The 24216-nt window shown below is 39.6% G+C and overlaps 2 protein-coding genes across 3 annotated transcripts in view; one reads left to right on the forward strand and one right to left on the reverse strand.

Annotated features, from left to right (window-relative positions):
* Window positions 1-24216, forward strand: part of LOC118027453 (transmembrane protein 14C-like) — a 91613-nt gene that overhangs the window by 7948 nt on the left and 59449 nt on the right. The window lies entirely within an intron of this gene.
* The window catches only part of MAK (male germ cell associated kinase), a 54859-nt gene continuing 39608 nt past the window's right edge, over window positions 8966-24216 (reverse strand). The window contains exons 12-15 of the mRNA XM_035030841.1: window positions 17482-17613; window positions 15704-15778; window positions 12952-13071; window positions 8966-9120 (exon numbers count right to left, since the gene is read on the reverse strand). Of these exons, the coding sequence (XP_034886732.1) occupies window positions 8966-9120; window positions 12952-13071; window positions 15704-15778; window positions 17482-17613 (482 nt within the window). The remainder of the gene's footprint in view (window positions 9121-12951; window positions 13072-15703; window positions 15779-17481; window positions 17614-24216) is intronic.

Genomic DNA, 24216 nt, shown 5'->3' on the forward strand with positions numbered 1-24216 from the left:
TGTCTCTCTCTGTCAAATAAATAAATAAAATCTTTAATAAAACAAAAAAAAAAACAAAAAAAGCGGTAATGCCCAGAGCTCTGCACAAGTTGGGTGTGACCAGGGTAGTGTATTCTAGACCATGCATTTCTGTTAATACAGCTGGGATCAAAATCAGATTTTTGGATAGTCTTATTACAGCAATGACTCATTAAACTTTTGGCCTACTGAGACTTCAGGTCTTTTTCTTGTACACATTATTAATAATGACTACTCCTAAATAGGAAAGGGTTAGTACTTGATGTCACATACTTACAAATACTTGATTAAGTTAAAAATATTCTGTAGTTCCTGGCATAGTCAGTAATTGCCTTTTATCATGTAGTTGCACCAAATTCATGGTTTAAATTATGAGGACAAATCCATTTACAAATAGCTCATTGGTCTGTGGTATGACTTCATGCTCTGGTGAATCAGATTATTGTGAACTTCTCAAACGTTAGTCCTGTACAGTCCAAAGGAAAATGGACAAAGAAAATCAAGTAGGCAGAGCACTGCATTATCTTTCTGATATTTTGAAAACTGATTTTTATGGAAATGTGTTTGGGAAAAAAACAACTGGTTATAGTTAGTGTTACAAAGGTCAGAACGCCACAGGTGGCCTGGGTGTTCTCTTGAGCAGTGAAGAGCAGTCTGTATTATCTTTGTTCACAGAGCTAACCTTTTTGCTTTTTTCCCCAAACCCTGCTGTGTGAGGGCCAGGTAGAAGTGAACATTAGGGGCACCTGGGTGGCTCAGTCATTAAGCGTCTGCCTTTGGCTCACGTCATGATCCCAGGGTCCTGGGATCGAGTCCCACATCGGGCTCCCTGTTCTGCGAGAAGCCTGCTTCTCCCTTTCTTACTCCCCCTGCTTGTGTTGCCTCTCTCGCTGTGTCTCTCTCTGTCAAAAAAATAAAATATTAAAAAATATATATTAAAAAAAGTGAACATTAGTTCTGACTTCTTGTTCCCCAGGTGTTTCTTTCTTTTTTTTTTTTTTTTTAAAGATTTTATTTGACAGAGAGAGACAGCGAGAGAGGGAACACAAGCAGGGGGAGTGAGAGAGTGAGAAGTAGGCTTCCCGCAGAGTAGGGAGCCCGATGTGGGGCTCGATCCCAGGACCCTGGGATCATAACCTGAGCTGAAGGCAGACGCTTAACGACTGAGCCACCCAGGTGCCCCTCCCCAGGTGTTTCAGTCATATGAACTATAAGAGCAGAGGCACAGAAAAAAACAAAAAAGCAATACTTGTTGTATATTAATTGATCAGATACATCTTGGATTCTAAGCTAGCCTTTCTGTGATCATCTTGACACTTAGGTGGCTTCCATATCTTAGCTATTATAAATAATGGTGCAGTGAACATAAGGGTACACATATCTCTTTAGATTGGGGTTTTTTGTGTAAGTACCCAGAAGTGTAATTGCAGGATTATATGGTAGTTCTATTTTTAATTTTTTGAGGGACCTCCATACTGTTTTTCATAGTGGCTGCACCAATTTACATTCTGACCATCAGTGTTCAAGAGTTCTCTTTTTCTACATCCTTGCCAACACTTGTTATTTTTTTCTTTTTGATACTAGCCATCACATTTCATTGTGATTTCGATTTGCATTGCCCTGATGATTATTGACGTTGAGCATCTTTTCATGTGTTTGTTGGCCATCTGTATGTCTTTGGAAAAATGTCTATTCAAGTTTTGCCTGTTTTTTAATCAGGTTATTTGTTGTTTTGATATTAAGCTGTGTAAGTTTTTTATATGTTTTAGATATCAACGCGTTAATCAGATATATGATTTGCTGCAAATATCTTCCTCCATTAGATTGCCTTTTCATTTTGTTGGTTTCCTTCTCTGTGCAAAAAGCTTTTTAGTTTGATGTAATCCCATTTATTTGTGTTAGCTTTTGTTGCCCTTGAATAGGAAACTGGTCCAAAAAATATTGCTAAGACTGATGTCAAAGAGCTTACTGCCTAGGTTTTCTTCTAGGAGTTTTATGGTTTCAGGTCTTAAGTTTGTCTTTAATCTATCTTGAGTTCATTTTTGTATATGGTATAAGATAGTAGTCCAGTTTTGTTTCGCATGTAGCTATCCAGTTTTCCCAGCACAATTTTTTGAAGGGACTGTCCTTTACCCATTGTCTATTCTTGCCTCGTTTGTCCTAGATTGACCATATGTGTGTGGGTTTGTTTCTGGGCTCTCTCTTCCGTTGATTTATGTATTTGTTTTTGTGCCAGTACCATACTGTTTGGGTTACTGTAGCTTTGTGGTATAGTTTGAAATCAGGGAACATACCTCCGGCTTTGTTCTTCATTCTCAAGATTGCCTCGGCTGTTCGGGGTCTTTTGTAGTTCCATACAAATTTTAGGATTCTTTGTTCTAGTTCTGTGAGAAATGCATTTGATATTATGATGGGGATTGCATTGAATCTCTAAGATTGCTTTGGGTAGTAAGGACATTTTAACAATATAATTCTTCCAATCTATGAGCCCAGTATATGTTTTTATTTATTTGTGTCATTTTCAGTTTCTTTCATCAGTGTCTCATAGTTTTCAGACTACAGGTCTTTAGCTTCCTTGGTTTTATTCGTAGATATTTTATTCTTTTTGATGCAGTTGTAAATGGGATTGTTTTCTAAGTTTCTTTCTGATTACTTGTTATTAGTGTGTAAAAAGCACAGCTGATTTTTGTGTGTTAATTTAGTATCCAGCAACTTAACTGAAATTCATTTGTTCTAATAGTTTTTTGGTGGAGTCTTCAGGGTTTTCTATGTATATTATCATGTCATCTGCAACTAGTGATAGTTTTACTTCTTCCTTTCCAATTTGGATGCCTTTTATTTCTTCTTTTTGCCTAATGGCTGTGGGTAGGGCTTGCAGTGCTATGTTGAATAAAAATGGTGAGAGTGGGCATTCTTGTCTTATTTCTCGTCTTAGAGGAAAAGCTTTTAGCTTTTTGCTGTTGAACATGGTGTTAGCTGTAGGTTGTCATATATGGACTTTATTATGTTGAGGTGTGTTCCTTCTGTACCCACTTTGTTGAGAGTTTTTATCATGAGTGGATGTTGAATTTTGTCAAATGGTTTTTCTGCATCTGTTGAGATGATTATATGATTTTTACCCTTTGTTTTGTTAATATGTATCATGTTGATTGATTTGAGGATGTTGAAACCATTCTTGTATCCCTGGCACAAATCCTATTTGATCATGGTGTATGATCCATTGTATTACTGAATTCAGTTTGATGATACTTTTTTGAGGATTTTTTTCATCCTTGTTCATCAGGGCTGTTGGCCTGCAATTTTCTTTTTTTGTAATATCTTTGTCTGGTTTAAGTAATAGGGTAATGCTGGCCTCATAAAATGAGTTTGGACGTGTTCCTTCCTCTTCAATGTTTTGGAATAATTTGAGAAGGATAGTTACTAACTCTTCTTTAAATGTTTGGTAGGATATATCTGTGAAGCTGTCTGGTCCTGGACTTTTGCTTTGGGTGGTTTTTTAAATGTTTTGATTTCATTATTTGTAATTGGTCTGTTCATATTTTCTACTTCTTCATTATCAGTCTTGGGAGGTTGTGTGTTTCTGGCAATTTATCCATTTCTTCTAGGCTTTCCAGTTTGTTAGTGTATAATTGTAGCACTCTCTTATGATCCTTTGTGTTTCTGTAGTGTCAGTTTAACTTCTCTTCCAGTTCTGATTTTATTTATTTGGTCTCTCTCTCATCTTTTCTTGATGAGTCTGGAGGTTTATCAATTTTGTCTGTCTTTTCAGAGAACCAGCTTTTAGCTTCATAATTCTTTTTTCTTCTCCCCTCCCCTTCCTTCCTTCCCTTCCTCCCTCCCTAGATCCTTTATTTCCATTCTGATCTTTATTATTTCCCTCCTTCTACTAGCTTTGGGCTTTTTTGTTGTTGTTCTTTTTCTAGTTCCTTTAGGTGTAAAGTTAGATTATTTATTTGAGATTTTTCTTATTTCTTGCTTATTGCTGTAAACTTTTCTCTTAAAACTGCTTTTACTGTGTCCCATAGATTTTGAAAGTCTTGTTTCCATTTTCATTTGTCTTAAGGTATTTTTTGATTTTTCTCTTTTTTTGTTGACCTGTTGGTTGCTTAGTAGCATAATGTTTAGTCTCCATGTGTTGCAGGGTTTTTTTCAGTTTTACTTTTGTAATTGATTTCTAGCTTCATACTGTTGTGCTTGGAAAAGATGTTTTATTTGATTTAAGTCTTATTAAATTTATTGAGACTTGTTTTGTGGCCTAATGTGATCCTATTGTGATCCTGGAGAATGTTCAATGTGCACTTGAAAAGAATGTGTATTCTGCAGTTTAGAGATTAAATGTTCTGTGTATATCTAATAAGTCTATCTGGTTTGATCTGTCATTTAAGGACAGTGTTTCCTTATTGACTTTTTTGTCTTGCTAATCTGTCCATTAATGTAAGTGGGGTTTTAAAGTCTCCTATTATTACTGTATTATTGTCAATTCCATCTTTATTTCTGTTAATATTTGCTTTATGTATTTAGGTACTCCTCTGTTAGGTATGTAAATATTTGCAAATGTTCTATCCTCTTCTTGGATTGACCCTTTTATCATTATGTAATAATGCCTTCGTCTTCTGTTGCAGTCTTTGTTTTAAAAGTTTTGTCTGATGAGTATTGCTACTCTAGCTTTTTGTTTCCATTTGCATGGAATATCTTTTTCCATCTCTCTTCACTTTCAGTCTGCATGTGTCTTTAGATCTGAAGTGAGTCTCTCGTAGACAGCATATAGACAGATCTTATTTTTTTAATCCATTCAGCCACCCTTTGTGTTTTGATTGGAGCATTAAGGCCAATTAAAGTAACTTAAAATAACTATTGATACATACTTATTACCATTTTGTACATTGTTTTCTGGTTGTTTAGTTTTGTTTTTAATATTTTAATGTCTTAGTAGTCATTTAGTTCTTTGTATTTCTATTAAGATTGTTGTAGAGTATTTTATGCTTTTGTTATGATGATGAATGGGAACTTTTTCATATGTATTTTTAAATTAGGTAGCAATCTAAACAAAATGAATTGACACTAATATAAGTGCTTTTTACTCACTCGAGCACATTATGTGCCTGAGGTTTTTATTAGCTACCATTTATTTAGTCTTGTGGCTTTATGTTAAAATTAGAAATAATATATTTGCTGTTACTGACAAGATCAACATTGTTCTAGAGACACCAGACAAAACAATAAAACATGAGAAATAAATAAGGTATAAATACTGGAAAAAGAAAATTAAACATTTTAAACAGTTAATGTTATTTGTCTGTCTTGAAAATCCAAGACAAGTAACCAAAACCATATTGAACTAATGAGAAAGTTCTATAAAGCAGCAAGAAAGAATACTACTAAAATCCAGTAGCTTTCTGTTAACAGTCATACTTAATTCTCTTCCATACTGTTGCCAGTACCCAAGTCTAAGCCTCACCATCTTTTAATCTTCTAATAGGACTCCTTGTTTTCATCATTTGGCTCAACAATTCTTTCTCTGCCCAGCAGGTAGAGGCATACTTCAAGTATATTTTGACTCCTACACTTAAAACCATTCAGTTGTCTCTCAACATTTAGATTTCTTCTTTAGTCTCCTTAATGTCCTGTTCTTTTTCTTAGCCCCATCATAGTTTGCCAGTATACAATTTCATGTGTGTTTATTTAATGTCTGCCTCCAGAATATATGTTCTATGAGGTCAGGGAAAACGACTGTTTTGTCACTATCATATATACTATACTTAGTAGGCACTTAGTAAATATTTGCTGAATTTGTAGATTGATCAAATCTACTTTTTAAAAATACAATTGACTTTTTAGGACCGTTTTGAGAAGACAGTACAGAGTTCCCACATACCCCACACCTAGTTTTCCCTATTATTAGTATCTTAGGTTAGCATGAAATATTTGTTAGAACTTATGAGTCAATATTGGTTAATTAAAGTCCATATTTTATTCAGATTTTCTAAGTTTTTAAAAACTAATATTGTTTTTCTATTCTAGGATCTCACCTAGGATCCCACATTACATTTAGTTGTTATGTCTCTTTAAGCTCCTCTTGGCTATGACTGTTTCTCAGATTTGCCTTGTTTTCAGTGACTGATGATTTTGAGGAGTATTGACCAAGTGTTTTGTAAAATGCTCTTCTGTTAGAATTTGTCTTGTGTTTTCCTTATGGTTAGAATGGAGTTATGAAATTTTAGGAGGAGGACCACAGAGGTAAAGTGCTGTTTTCATCACATAATATTAAGGTCACATATATGAATGTGGTTATTATTGTTGATGTTGACCTTAATCATCTGGCTTGAGGTAGTATTCAGTCAGGCTTCTCCACTGTGAAGTTATTCCTTTTTCCCCCTTCCCATACTGTATTCTTTGAAAGGAAGTCACTGTGCACATTCTGTTTTTAAGGATTGGGGAGTTGTACTCTTCCTCCTTGAGGGCAGAGTATATCTACATAAATTATTTGGGATTCTGCATGGGAGATTTGTCTCCTTTCCCTTACTTATTCATTCACTTATGTATATCAGTATGGACTCCAGGATATGTATTTCCCACTTTGGGTTATAATACAATTACTTCTTTATTAATTTTCTCTCTCAAATTGTTGCAGTTTTGGCCATTAGGAGCTCTTTCATTTAGCTCCTGTGTCTCTTTCACCAAGCCCATCAATGTGGGTTGCTTCTGCTTGTTGGCTTTTGCTTTTTTTTTTTTTTTTTAATACTTTGTTACTTTCAAGCACTCTAAGAGCTCCAGTATCAGCTTGTGTATTTCATGCTCAGTACTAGAATCTGCCATCTCTCCAGAAAGCCCTGGTTCCTTTTACTGGACAATGGTATTAGAAATCAAGATCTGGGTGCTAGATATGCTTATTGCTACTGGGGTGAGCAGCTTTATTCATAATTGCCCAGACTTGAAAACAAGATATTCTTCAGTAGGTGAATGGATAAATAAACTGTGGTGCATATATACAATGAAATATTAGTTAGCAATAAACAGACATGAGCTATTGCGCTAAGAAAAGACATGGAAGAAACTTAAAATGCATCTTGGTAAGTGAAAGAAGCCGGTGTATGATTCCAGCTACATGACATTCTGGAACCTGAGCACAGTGGTGATGATGAAAAGATTGGCGGTTGCCAGAGGTTTGGGGGGCGGGAGAGAAGGATAAATGGGTAGAACACAGGATTTTTAGGGCAATGAAACTAATCTCTAGGATACTGTAATGGTGGATACATGCCCTTATGTATTTTGTCAAAACCCACAGAATATACAACACAAAGCATGAACCCTAATGTAAACTGTGGACTAAAGTTGTACTGATAACTGGCTCATCAGTTACAGCAAGTGTCCAACACTAGTGTAAGGTGTTAATAATAGGGAAACTTGGGGAAGGCTCTGAAGGGGGGTATATGGAAACTATACTTTTCCAACGCATTTTTCCATAAACCTAAAACTGCTAGAAAAACAAAAGTCTATAATGAAAACGACAAATAGCCCTCAGAGTATAAGTATAAAGTTTAAAAGTATAAAGAAAACACACCAATTAACCATATTTATTTTAATATCTATTGAGAAGTATAAAAGCTTCCTAGCAACACAAAATAATTTTTTAGCTTTAAGACATTAATGAAAACTGTACAAATATATATAACCATTACCATCAACATAAATAACTTCAGATTTTAACATTTTTCAACAAGGTGAGCTGAATCTTCTATACAAAAATACCATATTACTATCATTTTATGATGTCTTTGGATAATGTCCACAAGATACAAGATGTCCACCAATTACATTAGCATCTGTTACAAAGTCAGAAAATACATAAAAATAGCAGTTGATAACATTATTATTCTTTAAAAAGAATATACGGTAGTAATGTCCAGTCCATAAAATGGCAGGTTTAAATAGAGTAGTCCCAAGTCCAAAATGTCAAAATATTTTAAGTACCAGTTTAGAAATTAAAACAAAAAAATTGTACTAAGTGAAATCACTGCTATAGCAACTGAATGCATTTGCTCTTCAGAGTAAATGTCAAGATCAGAGCCAGGTCAGTGATCTGCAGCAGCAAGAGTTTGCTTTGGGGCACAGGCTGGCACACCTCATTTTTGTGTCTAGTAGGAACATGGAAGCAAAGTATTTTGGAAGTCTGATGAACACACGTCACAGTTTCAAGAATTTTCTTAATGATGTGAAGATGAGAGAACCTTGACTTGGTTGATTTAGGAGTCTTCAGGCCATTGAGTTTGATAGTCACCATGAATTCACAGGAGTTGTGTTGGTCAAAATCAAACAACAGACTCTCCACCAAAATTGGGTGACATAATATTGAGATCTTTATGTTAAAGATAAATTTATTCCTAAGAAAGATATCCTGCTCAAGATGGAATTACTGTCGCTTCCATAATTAGAAAAGCATATGACAGATGAGCATATTTTGCCATTGCCAAACTGGTAGGGTAGAGCCTTAGCCAAATAAGAACCGTAACTGACAGCCCACAGAAGTCTACCTAATTGCTATAAAAAACAAACCTTTGAGGTCAACTGATGAAATGTTAAATTAATTTTGCAAATAACAGATGAAAACTAAAACACTCTAAACACTTTCTGAAGGCCTTTTTAAAAAAAGATTCTTATCATACTTAGTAACTATTAATTTGTAGATCAAATACTTGATACTTTGGCAAATAGTTTATTCAATACTTTGTAAAGTCCTACCCATATATCAGCACTGTGGGCAACTGATGCTAAGAAACTGCATTTCATTTCTAGGAAAGAAAAAGAGATGGTTTTTGCTCTTCAGAGTACCCACTACTGCATATTTCTTCCAGAACTCAGTAGAAATAGACATCTATAGACATTTCCCGGGGTCAGGGGACTTGCACGGATTCCATGGAGCAATGCTGTTGGGCTTCACGCGAGACTCCTACCGGTGGCTGCCGTACTTGGCCACCCAGTCTGTCCTGCCATGCACCGAATGAACTGGCTGTGCACGGTTCACAATATTTAGATTCTTGGCTGTAGGATTGTAAGTAGGTCCTGAAAACTGCCCCCGACCAGGTTTTGTGTTCCAGGTATATTCTGGGAGAAATGAGAATTGGAAGATAGAATTTTATTCATTTGATTATCAGATTTAAAATCAAGCAATTTATCTTTTTATTTTATGGGGAAGTCTAGAGTTTATCTTTAAAAAATTAGTTCAGTGGTTTCTAAGATTTTTTTTTTAAATATTAAAACGAAAAATTCATGTTGATACAGAATTCTCAGTAGCTTAAGAGCCAATATTTCTGGCTTACAGTTCTGATACTGCTCCTGTTTCTTTTTTGGGTTCACTCAAATGCCTTTAACACATTTAGGTAGGCAACATCGACCAGGGTGACCAAGAAAGTTCTTGGTTCAGGTTCAGCAGGCAATACCCACAGTGTCAGTGACTTTGCAAAATCACACGGTGGTTACATCTGACTAATGTTCAAGTGTAATACCCACTACAGAAAATTTGTTTGTAATTATGAATCTTACAAGCCTTCGGCTTTATGGAGCTGCACGGATGGGGTCCCATCATAGATTTCTTACATGAAAATGGGGTTTTTAGAGGCAGGAAACTTCATTATTTTAAGTGGGAAAATGATGGGTAAAAACAGAATTCCTTTAAAGGTGAGCCGTTCCTAAGATCCCAAACCTTTCTTCATAAGGTTTGTTTTATTCATACATTTGGCTGATTAAATATTTGTGAAATTTTAATTTGTTAAATATTTGTTGTTACCTAGACAATTTACAAGCCAAACTTGCTTAAACATCTCAAATGACAAAGCAGTAAATCATTTTACAGAGAACTTGAATCTCTTCTCCAGTCCTTCCTCACTCACCCTCACTTCACATTTACAGCTGATTATCAGGTATTCTTTCTAAAGAGGGATGTTTGATCTTTCCATCCTTCCACACTGTGTGGTGGCTGTCACTCTTGGATTAAACTTTAAGTTTCAATTTTGAAACGAGTCTAACCGTTTTGTACACCTAGCACTATACTGTATTCACTTGTGTGGTTTCCCTGGGTGGTGGTGGTGGTGGTGGTGTTTATATATATACTTTCTCTGTAAAACTGGGAGCGGAGGAGAAATTACAGGAGCAGTGTGGGTCCAGTGTGCTGCGGACCTCAGCCTAACTGGAACATAGCCTTAAGTGAGGAACTGCCCTGGGGACAGTCACCCTGTCCTATCCTTTCACTCCTACCAGGTTTAAAATTCTCCAGGTTAAAGCCAATAAAAAGCTACCTAATGAGGCAGGGACAAAGTGTTTAGAAGAGCCAGTCAGCCCTTAACTGTTAAGGAAAAACTGGTTAAACCGCTAACCAAGTTTTCCAGGAATGGCCCTTTAGTTCCAACCCATGGGAGTGTAGAAAAGCACCAGCGTGTTAAATTTGTGAACCCACACCTGAGGTCTGCAGGCCAGAATGGTACCGGGTGTGGAGGAGAGCGCATGTGGGAGGGTGGGAGGGGAGGGAGGTGGGAGAGGCCATAGCCCTGGTGATTCAGAGAACCCCTTCAGCTAATAGGGTGAGGCCCTTGGGGTACAAAATGAGGGATTTGGGGAGTAACAGCTTTTCTCCAGGTCATGACATAGCTCCGTCAAGTCCTAAGTGCATTTGAGAGAAACCTTGTCCAGGCAAATACTTTTAAAACCTTCTTTGAAGAGGGAATCATTTTGCCAAGAAGGGTATAGTGCTGACATTTAGGATTCCTGTCTGAGAGGTAATAGTTTTAGGTTTCAAGCACCCTTGGTGAAGAACTTAGTAGCCCACAAAGGAGCTGAGATCTCGTGGCAGAGCAAGAAATGCTTTTGTGTCTTAGCCAGACCAGGCCCCATACCTCCTGAGCATGGGGCAGACAGCCCTCTAAGATTTGCTGTGCATTTATTTTAAGGGCCCTCCCTGCCCTTGTGAAGGGTGGCTATCTAGGAAAGAAGTCCCTCCTCAAAGTCCTTGTTACCATCAGAGCAAGGGGAGAAGGAGGTGTTAGGAAGTCTGGGATGAGAGATTACATGGGAAAGCTGGAAGAAATTAATTTGATTTTTTTTCTCAAAACATAAGGGTAAGGACAAGGAGGAGCAGAGAGGGAGGCAGGCTACATGAGAAGGGGAAATAGTTGAGTAAATACGGTAATGACCTGGTTTTATTTTCTTGTGGGGAACTGCCACACAAGTGGGAGTACTGGAAGACACATCTCTTACAGAATAGTGTTTTCCTAAGGATTTGCACTGACCACTTGAGAATGATTAATATTTACTTCTTTTTTTTACCTTTCCTATCACCATCTGTTGGAAAATCTGATGAGCAGGGTAAATGAAGAGATGAAAAGTCAGGAGAAAGCATTTACTAAAAAAATGTAAACAGGACTATACATGCTAATCTGACAGAATGCTTAATATGTAAAGGTCTTCAATATCTTACAAAAATAGTTTTAAAAATACCCACTTCCACTTTGTCAGAGCAGGTACTCAGATAACAAAATAATTTGAAACATTATGATTTTTCACTTTTATTTTAAAAATTGCTCCTAAGCCATGGCTGGTGACTTACTGTAAGGCTGGATTAAAATACCTGAGGAATAAAAAAAAATCATTGCTGTATATCAAGTGTTCACTTACGTATTTTGTTGCAGCAGAGGGATAAGGAAGCAATTCTTTTCACAGATAAGGTAACTGAGTACTACTTACCAGTTCTACTCTGTGGTAAGAGATTGTAAATTATAGAAGTCCAGTGCTTTTTACAGTTTTAGCTCCAACAGTGTGAACTTTAAAAACTGGCAGCTCAAGTCAGGAGTTTTAAGTTGAGCTCCTGGCTAGGACATGTTGCAAGATTACTTTTCTTTTTTTTTTTTTTTTAAAGATTTTATTTATTTATTTGACAGAGAAAGACACAGCAAGAGAGGGAACACAAGCAGGGGGAGTGGGAGAGGGAGAAACAGGCTTCCCACGGAGCAGGGAGCCCGATGCGGGGCTTGATCCCAGGACCCTGGGATCATGACCTGAGCCGAAGGCAGATGCTTAACGACTGAGCCACCCAGGCACCCCGCAAGATTACTTTTCGAATGAACTTTGATATTACACTACAGCTTTGTATCTTACCAAACTTCTGACTATCTGCCTTAGCCTTTAACTTTAGGTGCTTTCATGAGGACCTCTATTTTAGGTTAGAATAATTTCCAGAACCTTCATAGCCAGATCTAGTCAAGCTCAAGTACAGAATCATGACCCTGATTTTCAAGAGCACACCCCTGAACCTGGCTGTCATGCCACACTACCGCAGAGGAAGCACCCTCACTGGTCATCACCGGAGGGCAGAGGAATCAGCCCTTCACCACCTACTACTGTTGCAAAGCAAGCACAGGGTGTGGAAGTCCCGCCACCATTGAGTTCAATACAAGGGAACTGCAGAGGGACTGCCTGTGAAGTGGCACATGGACATTGTCTCAGCATTTATTAACCTTTCCGTCTGTGCTAGGTGGGAAGCTCTGAAGAATGCCATCTTCCATCTTGCTGGCTAGCATGGCATGGTCCTTAGAATTACACAGACCCAGTTGCTCTCCCAGCCCCACCGTTTACCAGCTGTGTGACCCTAACTAAACCACTTCATGTCAGTTTCCTCCTCCGTAGAAGGGCTACCTCATCCAGTCCTGCGAAGATTAAATGGCATAACGTGTGCCTGGCAGAGAGGAACCACTTAACTAGAGGTAGCTCTTACGACAGACCCTCAAACCATATCTTCAGAAGAAGAAAGGACATTTTGCCAAAAATGATCAGCAATGTGTTAATAAGGTGAGGCTAATTTAAAAGTCTTCACTTGAGGAAAGTGATGCTATAAATTTAGAGCTCCTTTCTGGTCAGAAATCTCAAAAACTATAAAGTTGTCCTTACCGGAGGTTGTTGCACCAAGAGGCGCGAAGTGTATCCTCTGGCCAGCTGACCCCACTTCTTTTTTGAGAAAGGAAGGAATATATCCCGACTGGTTGTAAGTAGCATAACTTCCAAGATTTCCTAGTGAGGTATCATAAAGTTGCATAGTCAGAAGGTGAATATTTTAAAGCATCACAGAGTAACGAATACTACACCCCTCCTAATTCCAGATTCTGTTTTTCGAGTATTGACTCGATTTCAAGTGCTGCATTGTAGCTTTACAGATAATCCTATTCAGGCCATATAACAACCCTTTTAGATGCCTATTTTATCCACACCTTGTGGCTCTTAGAACTTGCCTAAATGATCACGGTAAGTGACCAAGCTAGAATGTGAACCCAAGGCTGTTGGCCCTGAACATACCAGTTTTTTTTATGACTCCCACTCTTAACCTAAGTGTGTTTCCTGCCAGGAAGCCCCCATCCCTGCAGTGCTCTCTGCTTTTCTTCATTCTGCAAAATCACTATAGTAACTGCACCTGTTCTCATGGGGTTGCTGTAGAGATTTAATGAAATGCATGCAAGTACTTAGCATAGAATCTGGTGTTCAGAAAATGTCAGCTCTCATCATCCTCATCCTCATCACTGTTAGTGAATGATCAACCTGGGGGCAATAGAGTGATGGGCTAAAGGGGGAAAAACTAAAGGCAGAAGACAGGAGGTCATTGCTAGAGCTGAAATGAGAGTATGAGAGTCTGAACTAAGGGAGTCATGGAAGCAATGGAGAAGAGAACTGAGTGGGTGTATGGGGTAGGAGGGGTAGGGAAAGAGGAATATAAACCCCTCAGTTTGTATCTTAGGTGACTAAGAACAGCAACTGGTTTGTTGGAAAGACACCGTACCTGTGGGATATTGGAGTTGTAGTGGTCGAGCCGGCCTGGAGATAGGGAATTAGCAAGGTATGGAGGGGCTCAGAGGGATTGTGGGATGTGCAAAGATCCAGAACAGAGGCCCAGGGAACACCAGCATTCAGGGACAGGAAAGAAAAGGACCCCAGGGAGGAGAGGGAATAGAGAGGGTAGATCACAGGAGCAGAGTCTGAACATCCAGAAGAACACAGTGTGTGAAGAAAGAAGGAAAACCAAAGGTGGCAGAGATCTGATGGGATTAGCATGGCTGTGGGATCTGGCCACTAGATCATGTCAGGACCTGGCAGGAGCAGTTTCAGTGGCCTGAGGCCAGCTGAGGACAGACCACAGTGCGTTGAGGAGCAAACTGGAAATAAGAGGAAAAGGAATATAATTTCTTTCAAGGAGCCTCGCTGTGCAGGAAAGGAGACACGTTAGTCAGCAAGGAGGTGGAACAGGGCTCTGATCATGATGGTGGTTTCGAAGAACTGCTTGTTGGCAGCTATGACTGAAGCAGTTCTTCCAGTGTTACTGGTTCACAGTCTGGCCTCTGAACTTCTTGTCGCTGATGTCTCTCACAGCGCTGTGCACAGGAGGCCCTCAGTAAGTGTGTGCTCTTGAACCAGCAAATGCCAAACAGCAGCGTCATCACAGAAGTGAGACTTTATACGGTGAACACATCAGTTGCTGCAGTTTTTAGCACGATCGAATTCTGCATAAGCATAGCTGCCTAATTTGACCTTTCTTTTAGCCCCGAGTACCCATTTCTGAATCACTAATCAGCCCTTTACGTCAAAAGGTTTTTGAAAGGAAGTTCATGCAGTGATCACATTCAATGGCAGCGTCAGAACATTGCTGTAGCCCTCCTCCTCCTCCTCAGAGCAGACGCTACGTGCTTACTGTGACAGAAGTCCTAGGGACGATTATGTAATAATACCCTGGTAAATATCACGTCCTCCATTTTCTAGATGGGGAAACTGACTTAGGGAGCCTAACCAACTTGTCCACAGTCACAAGGCTACTGAGTGACAGAATGGGGAATGGAGATATGTCAGATTGTAAAAGCCATGTGCTGAGCAGTTCATAGGCTGCAGGGAGAAGGTTGCTAAGGAAAAATGCACAGAAAATGCATTATTTTGGCTTATTATTTTTGAAGTACCTTGTGAGCTGTGAATTTTTAGGCTGGAGCCAATAGTTAGCACTGTTTAAACCAGCAACAGTGAAACTCTAGGAAAGCCACCATCTCTATTAACCTGGTTAAATTTTTTTTTTTTTTAAGATTTTATTTATTTGAGAGAGAGAGAGAATGAGAGAGAGCACATGAGAGGGGGGAGGGTCAGAGGGAGAAGCAGACTCCCCGCCGAGCAGGGAGCCCGATGCAGGACTCGATCCTGGGACTCCAGGATCATGACCTGAGCCGAAGGCAGTTGCTTAACCAACTGAGCCACCCAGGCGCCCCCAACCTGGTTAAATTTTAAATGATTGTTAATGCATAAGAAATGAGTTTCAGAACTTTAAAAAAGGTTTTCCAGGAATACTGATTATAATTAGAAAATATTCTTTTAATTCTTATTCTCAGTTAGATTTGCTTCATTTATATAAATTGTCAATATTGACTTAAGAAGATGAACCTAGAGCTTTTTGAGAGCAAGTTAGTCTTAGAATCCCGACTACTGAAGAAAGGTGTTCTTGATGTCGTGGAATGCTTCTCTATCTCCCAGCCCTGGTCTGACTTCTAAAAGCAGATGACCTTGGTTGGCCTTCATAGTGGCCTTGTATGACAGGATTCAGGGCAAATGTGGAAAAGAAAATTGGAGAAGATATTCAAAGAACAAGTTGTACTCATTTAGAATGCCCAGAAATTACCTTGTGGGTCCTCTAATTTTTCAGGAAAACTTTCATTGCATGATAGTTTTTCAATTGGTTTAATTATGCTTTCCTCTGAAGAGAAGGCAAGTGGAAAGAAAGAATGAATATGAAGAATGTTTTAGGAAAAGCAGAGAAACAATGGTTAGATGATTCATGAAAAAATCAGGAAGAACCCTTAACATGAGAAACTGTTCTCATGTGTGGTCACAGCTTTCATTTGATGCCAGTCAATTATATATTCCCCCGAGACACAAAGTTGTAGTGTGATCATTTAAACTTACTTGTACTTAACCAGCTGGTTCAGTAAATATTACTTTAAAATAGTGGGAAAAATAAATAAATTACAGTGCTGCAGTGTTTGATACCTCAGCACTATTAAATAGATGAATCCTCAGAGCATCTGGAAAACTTAAAATGTCCAGAGTGTGTTAGTGTCACATCAGAATACCCCAGTAGACTGCTTACTTGCTACATCTGTGATCTCACATTTTTTTTGGACTAATACCATCTATCTATCTACCTATCTATTTTTTTAAAAAAACTCTTTACTTCTTCACACACTTTAAACTGGTATGTAAAATTTTTCATTATAAGTTTTATAGTTTGTAAAGTTGTCATTTGTAGCATATTGTAATCATAGACATTTAAAAATAAAACTGTTACATCTCTGCTTTAACTATAAGCCATGGAATCTAAATACCGTGGTGGTTTTATGCCTACCAATACTGACTTACAAAATACATAAATATATTCCTTTTTAACAGTTGGAAATTTCACATTAATCTCATTTCTCTCTAAAATTTTATTTTCATTCATGTCAACTCCCAAATTTTATCCAAATATAATTTTAGGCTTAGAAGTCTTTTAAGTTGACCACTGAAAAGTATGTTTAAGTTGAAACCTTTAAAAAAATTTCTTATAACCATAAGTATGTTAAAATACTTTTTTTTCTAGATTAGGTTAGTTATAATTACAACAATTCATTATATATAATTAATCAAAACAGATGAGTACTATAAATTTTGATTACTGAACATTAAAAGGCATTGTTTTTAGAGAAATTCATCTCACTGAGAAAGATGGCACCTTTTCAGGCTGCCCATGTATCCACAAATGAGTATTGCTTATTGCTAAAATCAGGTTTCAGCATCAATCCTATTCCTTTTTTCTCTTGTTCCTTTTTGGAACACTGAGAAACCTTGGTTAACGAAAGGTGTTCTGTTACAGCTTTGTCACAACAGGCTTTGAACTCTTTTCAGTTCTAGATCAAAAATCATACAGTGATTTTGAAAATGAGTTTTCATTATCTGTCAGCTAATAATTCAGTTAGGCTCTCCTTCAATTTTTTGAAGGCTAAGAACTGGAAACCATGTGACTTAAACAGGATCTGTTCCCCAATCATCAGAGTTACTCACTTTCTCAACATTGATCCCAACATATGAAAATGTCTCTCTGACTGGCACCCCAGAGATTTTTATATTTTGGGGAACAGGAAACACACCCTAATAAACAGAATTTGTCTTTTGTTTTGTAAAGTAGGAGAATAGAGACCCATTGCTCAGGGAGATGCATTTATTAGGATAGAATCCATATGGAAGTTGAGATCTGGCAAATTGATTGCCTTAAAATTATCTGTGCTCAAGTACCAGTTAGAAAACTTTTGTGTACCCTCAAAGTTATCTCAGTTGGAAGAGGCAGCTGCAATGTAGTTAAAAGTAAAAATCTGCAGAAGGAAAACAATGTAAATTTATACTTTAAATGTATTTTTGCTTTACCTGCATTACTCCTTTTGAAAGCAAGTTCTGCCGCCATGGGTCCCAATGACTTAGGAAATAACTGATTACTCCATGTATATGAGTTTATATCCTTTCCACTGGCTACCAAGGACACATTCTTGGGATTTACACCTTAGAAGAGCAAAACAGTCATTTCAGAGGTTAGCGTGTGGTCATTAACTTGAAGGAAAAATATATAATACATTCAAATGAGGATCAGAAATAACATGGAGGAGGAGAATGGAAATAAATTTATGTTGCAATGTAGCAGATAACTGCTTTCACCTGGAATACTTCCAATAATCTGGAATCCTCACAGTGTATTTTATAAACATAAGGTGTTTTCTATCATACAAGTAATAATAGTTAAACATTGGACATTTCTTGCTAAATGTCTTGTAAAAATGGAGGTGGTACCCAAATTTTCTTCAAAAAGATATTTCCTTGTCATTTACTTGTTTTCAGTATGAACTCTGGGGCAGACCCTGGAGGAGCACTTAGTGTGGCCAGGAAAACAGACATGTGACCAAGAACTCAGGGGAACTGAGGGTTTGGAAGTAGATGTGTCAAGATCTATCTGTGAAGCTTATTTGTAAATAAGACATAGGAAAGTCTAAACAAAGTATTTATGATTTTCTGAAATCTGTGACACATGGAGTCAACTTTGAACTTTGGTACTAGTGGTCAAAGGGTGGTGTTTTAACTTACTTTTTAAGAGATTTGAAAACTTCCTGAACTTGCTTTCTTTTTACTGACAATAAATTGGATGCAACATACAGGACGGTAAAGACATCACACAGTGGAAGCCTCTGGGTTGTACATGGAGTGTTTTCTTAAGCTGATACAAGGAAAATCCTCACTGAGGACTACCATTAATGTAGGAAGTTAGCGATTCTTTCCAGGTGGGATGAGCTCTTGCTTTTCACAGAGTGAACTCCTTAGCAAAGTTTCCCATTTATGAGACATATAATAATATCCCTCGTTTTGAAGCCAGACCAAAGCCAGGTTGTTCTGTAACTCAGGGTTACTGGTCACCAGTTCTCTAGTGAAACACTCCTCCAGGTAAATAATTTGCCTTTCTTATGCCATATAGCTCCTTACGGATTTTGGTTTCTGATAAAACACTTACAAATTGAACTATAGTAGGCAATTACCTGACAATAAAGAAGATGCACTTACTAAAGAAGATAGCAGTAACTCATATGAAAAAAATCTTCACCAAAAAAAAAAAAAAAAAAAATCCCTTACCCCCAAAAGAAAGGGCAAGGTAGGGGAACAAACTAAAAATCACCTTAAATGAACTGTTTGCATAAGTGTAGTTCAACAAAGAATGGGCTCTTGAGTACCTAAATTATTTTGTTAATCCAGTTAGCCTTGTGATATCCCTAAACAGTTTTTTTAAGTAAATATATCCATTAGCAAAGATAATTGCTTTAATTCTGTCTTTTTAAAGATTCCAGATTTCTTGGAAATAGACACAATCGTAGGTAGACTGTTAAGTCATTTACATGTTAGTTTACAAGTGTTTCCTGGGCACCTTCTATATAGCAAACACTGTGATAGATAGAGGTAGAAATGAATATACCATCATCCCTTGCCTCAGAGGAGATTAAATCAGTTAGCAAATATTTACTGAGCACCTATCACATGCCAGGTATTGTGGGTGGCGTTGGACAAAAAGTGGTGACCACAGCAGACTAGTTTCTACTCTTTTGGCTCTTATAATCTACTCTAATGGGAAGGGAGACATTAAAAGTTATAAATAGGTAATGAGCGCTGTGTAAACTGTTGAAAGAATCTGGTGCTGAGGGGGCAGGCAAATAACAGAAGCAAGTTTTTTTTAAAGTTCCACCACTCTTTCTTTAAAAAATAGTAATTTTAAGCTGAACTGTGAATCTGATTAGGGGTCGGGAGGGGGTGGAAGGTGTGTTCCTGGAAGAGGCCGCATGTAGGCCAGGGCCCCGGGGTAGGGATGCCCTGGGAGACAGTCCACAGACAAAGAACAGGGACTGGCACAAAGTGAGGCTGGAGAGGGGAGTAGGGGTCAAATCACGTAGGGATGTGTGTGTCCTGTGAAGAAATTTAAAACACGGTAGGAGGGGCACCTGGGTGGCTCAGTCGTTAAGCATCTGCCTTCAGCTCAGGTCATGATTCCAGGGTCCTGGGATCGGGTCCTGGGATCGAGCCCCGCATCAGGCTCCCTGCTCGGCGGGAAGCCTGCTTCTCCCTCTCCCACTCCCCCTGCTTGTGTTCCCTCTCTCGCTGTGTCTCTCTCTGTCAAATAAATAAAATCTTAAAAAACAAAACAGAAAAAAAAGAAAACATGGTAGGAAAGGCAAGTGTAGAAATGACATGGGACATTGAAGACACAGGGTGGGGGAAGGAAGGACAGAAGTGATAAAGGGGACTTGAGAAGGAGCAGGGTTTCAAAAGTGCTATGGAGGGAGCCGCTCTCCCTGCCAACGTGGCGGCTCCCATGCGCGCTGGGGTCGGGGTGCCAGGAGCAGGGCGTGAGACCAGAGGACACGTCTGAGAGATGCTTTGCACTTGCATCGCACGCTCCACTTGCAACTACCTTGCTATACTTAAGTACCTAAGGCTTACAGGGTGAGCCGGGAGATGACTGCAGTCCCATTGTAAGTAACAGAAAACAGAATCTCAAAGTCTTGCTCCAGTATACAGCCGGTCAGTAGCAGGTCAATAACTATGACTCTCGCGTCTCTCTCCCTGACGGCCAGTGTCACAGATCTGCCAGTTCTTGTAGTATAATGTCATGCTGCCCTGAAAGTATATGGTACATTTCTGGAGCTCCCATGATCCTAAAGGTTGATGTTTAATAAGACCTTTTATGCTTGGATTTATGGTTAAAAAAAAAAAAAAGAGGGCCCCCAAAGATATTATTCTCTTTTTTTTTCTTCCTAAAGATACTCAATTATAAAAATAACTTTGGATCACAAATGTCAAGGATCACTTCTTATTATAGTTTCTGTCCTCTGTAGTTGCTGGCTCATGATAGGTGCTCAGTAAATGTTTGTCCAGGTGACTGAACTGAGCTCAATTCTAGTTTCAAATCTCATCCAGCTCTAGAGGGGCATCCTCAAGACAAAAAATGCCAACAGGGGAACGGTAATTCTAATTTCAAGTCTGATTATTAAGTTTCAATTATAGCTATGCTTCTGACCCAGAGTAATTTGCAGAATCTGTTAGATCTCTCTTAAAAAGGAAATGACCAGACCAATCTCAGATACCCTAAAATATGTCCCGGAAAACCACATTAGGGAGCAGAAATACGAAAACGGGGTACCTTGGATCCATTTAGCCTAACAAAAATTTACAGTTGCCTTTCCCACCACCAGAGGGCTCCCTTGTACAGATAAGAAAATATCAATTTGCTGCTTTTTTTTTTAAACAGGGAAAAGTATCCCCCATGAATCTGTGTTTTGGGAACTTTGCTACATTCCTGCTTTTGCAGTCAGATCAGAACTCCCTCATAGTATGAACACAAATATTTACAAACCTACAGGTATCTAGATTGAGATTACAAGGGAAGTGTCTTTGCTGCTTTCCTCAAAAGTGCCCCCCATCTCTTATCGTCTTAATTCCAACTCTCCTCACCTTCCTAAGGACTTCACTCCCTCAGGCATCCACCTCCCCTCCTGCATGACTAATCCCTCCCTCTGTAAGAGGTCATTCCTGTCCATATGTGGAGGAGCTCCAAAGACCCAGAATCCCTACCACTGATGTGCTCCCTGAGCCCGCTCCAGTATGGTTTGTTTCTTTCTTTTTTTTTTTTTTTAAAGATTTTATTTATTTATTCATGAGAGAGAGAGAGAGAGAGGCAGAGCGAGAAGCAGGCTCCCAAGGAGCAGGGAGCCCAATGCGGGACTCGATCCCAGGACCCTGAGATCATGACCTGAGCCGAAGGCAGACGCTTAACCATCTGAGCCACCCAGGCGCCCCAGTATGGCTTGTTTCTAAGCTCCTCTTCACAGCACAACGTCTCCTAAGAGTAGTCTTCCTGTTCAGTCGCTAACTTCTCACTTCTCATCACTTTTCAACCCACTCCAGTCTAGTTCTCCCTCACCATTCCAGACTGAAACTGAACTCCCAGGGTCATCAGGAACTTCTCCACTGACAAATTTAATATTATTATTATTATTTTTTTTAAGATTTTATTCATTTGCGAGAGAGACAATGAGAGACAGAGAGCATGAGAGGGAGGAGGGTCAGAGGGAGAAGCAGACTCCCCGCCGAGCAGGGAGCCCGACGCGGGACTCGATCCCAGGACTCCAGGATCATGACCTGAGCCGAAGGCAGTCGCTTAACCAACTGAGCCACCCAAGCGCCCTCCACTGACAAATTTTATCAGGCATTTCTCTCCCTTCTTATAACCGCTCAGCAGTAAACTCTTTCAGGTAAACTCTCCCTTGGCCTTTGGAAACCACCTGTGCCTGGTCTCCCCCTCATCTGCCAGGCTCCTTCCTTTCCTCTTTCTCAGCTCCTCCTCGTCTACCGCTCACAATCTCTCTGGAGGTGATCCTATTCAATCCATGGACTTAAATACTGTCTGGGAGTCGCTGAGGACTCCTACATCTGTTCTCCTTGGCCCCAGTCCCTCCTCAGCGTTCCTGGCTCTTCCCTCCTTCCGCCCACGTGGCCTCTCCACACTGACATGTTTCACAAGCATCTCAAATAGAACAGCCCACGCACAGGACTGTCCACCTCTTTCCCACCCAATCCTGTTCCTCCTCAGTCTTCCCCATCTCAGAGCATGGCACCACCATCCAGCTCGGATTCAAGCTCCAAACTCGCTTTTCCCTTATTTTCTACCAACATCTATCAGCAGGTCCACTTCCAAAATCTATCACGAGCCCAGCTCCCTCTAGGTCATCATCATCTTTCCCCTGGAGGACTCCGGTCGCTTCCAGCTGGCCTCCCTGCGTCTAGCCTTGCCCTGCTGCAATCCATCCTTTACACAGAGTCTTTTTCATGCATGTGTCATGTGTCACTTACCTCCTGAGTTTCCTTCAAAGGCCTCCGTCAGACCTGGAAAGAACCCCAGATTCCTTCCCCTGCCCTCAAGGTGCTGCATCATCTGACCCCTGCGGGCTTTCCCCCTCCTCCCCTTTGGTTTCTCTCCCCTAAACTCTTTAAGCTCCAGATCTGCAGCCTGTTGATCTACTTCTCAAGCCAGTGTCGTTCCCTCCGCCTAAAACCTCTTCTCTCAGCTCCCAACTTGGCTGCCTCCTCCTCATCCTTTTGGTATCAGGTCAAAGGTGAGGGGATGGGGGAGTGCCCCCCTGCAGCCAACTCCAGGTTGTCTCTCTGCTTCCACAACACTCATCACCACCTGTGAATTTGCCTTTTCTCTCTCCACTAGAATGGAAGCTCCTGGAGAGCAGGGACCTTGTGTGTCTTGTTCAGTGCTACATAGATATCTCAATGCCTAGATCATTAAGTACCTTGCACGTATTAAGTGCTTAACATGTATTACTGAGTGAATGAATAAAACAAAGGAATCAACAGCCTCCACAAATGAATGTGTATCCTATCCAGGGGTCCCACAATGTCTTGCCCTTCCATCTGCACAGAGACATGCTGCTCATCCACTAAGGACCAGCGGGGTCACCTTCTCTATAAAGGCTAAAACAAAACAAACACTGAATCCACAGATCTCCAAATACCCAGGGTTATAGTTTTAGCTCCTTCCTGGATAACTTCATGCCAATCTCTTCAGTCTACCTTGGATAGGACAGTATCTTCCTTCTTACTACTCAGCAGAGAAGTGCAGTCAAAAGCCTGGCTTTGTTCTCCCTTCTCCCTGTTACTTCAACTTCTTCAACATGTGTGGCTAAACCTGTGCAGCTCCTGTGCCTCCTGCTTTCTCTCCTGTTCATTTCTAAAGACTTCTGTAATTTCATTTTTTCCTTTCAATTATTGACAGTAGGAATGGATCTCTACTGGATTCCTAGAACTGAAATTTAAATGGTTGCCTAAAAGGTATACGGAAAAATGTCATGCAGCAATCTCTTGCTAACAATCCAGTTTCAACCTTGTCTGTTGTCTTCCTTATCCCTCCTTCCCAAACAAACTCCTGGGAGATAAAAACCACGGCCTGCTTCTGGATACTTCCTCATGTGAACCCAGTGGCCTGTTTACTATGTTCAGAAAGCTGTAAACGGCCATGCTCACAAAAGAAAAACTTCATCTCTCTCCCTTTTTGGACTAAAGATAGATCTGTATAGATACACAGTCACTTAAAAATTGATTTCCTTTTAGACTCCATTGAATTTAAACTTTTTAAAGTGGATTTTGAGGAGAAAATGCTGCTTACAGGCACAACATAAATTCCCCATCAGTCGTCTTAGATAGAGCAACTCAGATGTTTGCTAGGCATCCCCACCTCAACTCCCGTTTCTCCACTTCCACACCTCCTGTCCTCTCCTAATCTTCCGTTTCTCAGCTAAAGTTACCACCATTCCCCCCAGTCGTCGCCAAGTCAAAAATCCAGAAGCCAACACTAATTCCTTCTGTTCTTTACCATCATCCATGCTGATCTATCAGCAAGTCCTATCTTCCCACTATTGAAATACACTGAGATTTTACCCATTTCTGTCTCCACGTTCACCACTCTGGAGCAAGCCATTACCCTCTCTATCCAGACATATGCAGTGGGCTCTCGACCAGCCTCCTTGCCCCTCTTGAGCGCCTAGTATGCTCTACCCACCATGATCT

The sequence above is a fragment of the Mirounga leonina genome, unplaced genomic scaffold (genome assembly GCF_011800145.1).
Source record: "Mirounga leonina isolate KUSES-001 unplaced genomic scaffold, KU_Mleo_1.0 Mir_366, whole genome shotgun sequence".
Classification (NCBI taxonomy): Eukaryota; Metazoa; Chordata; class Mammalia; order Carnivora; family Phocidae; genus Mirounga; species Mirounga leonina.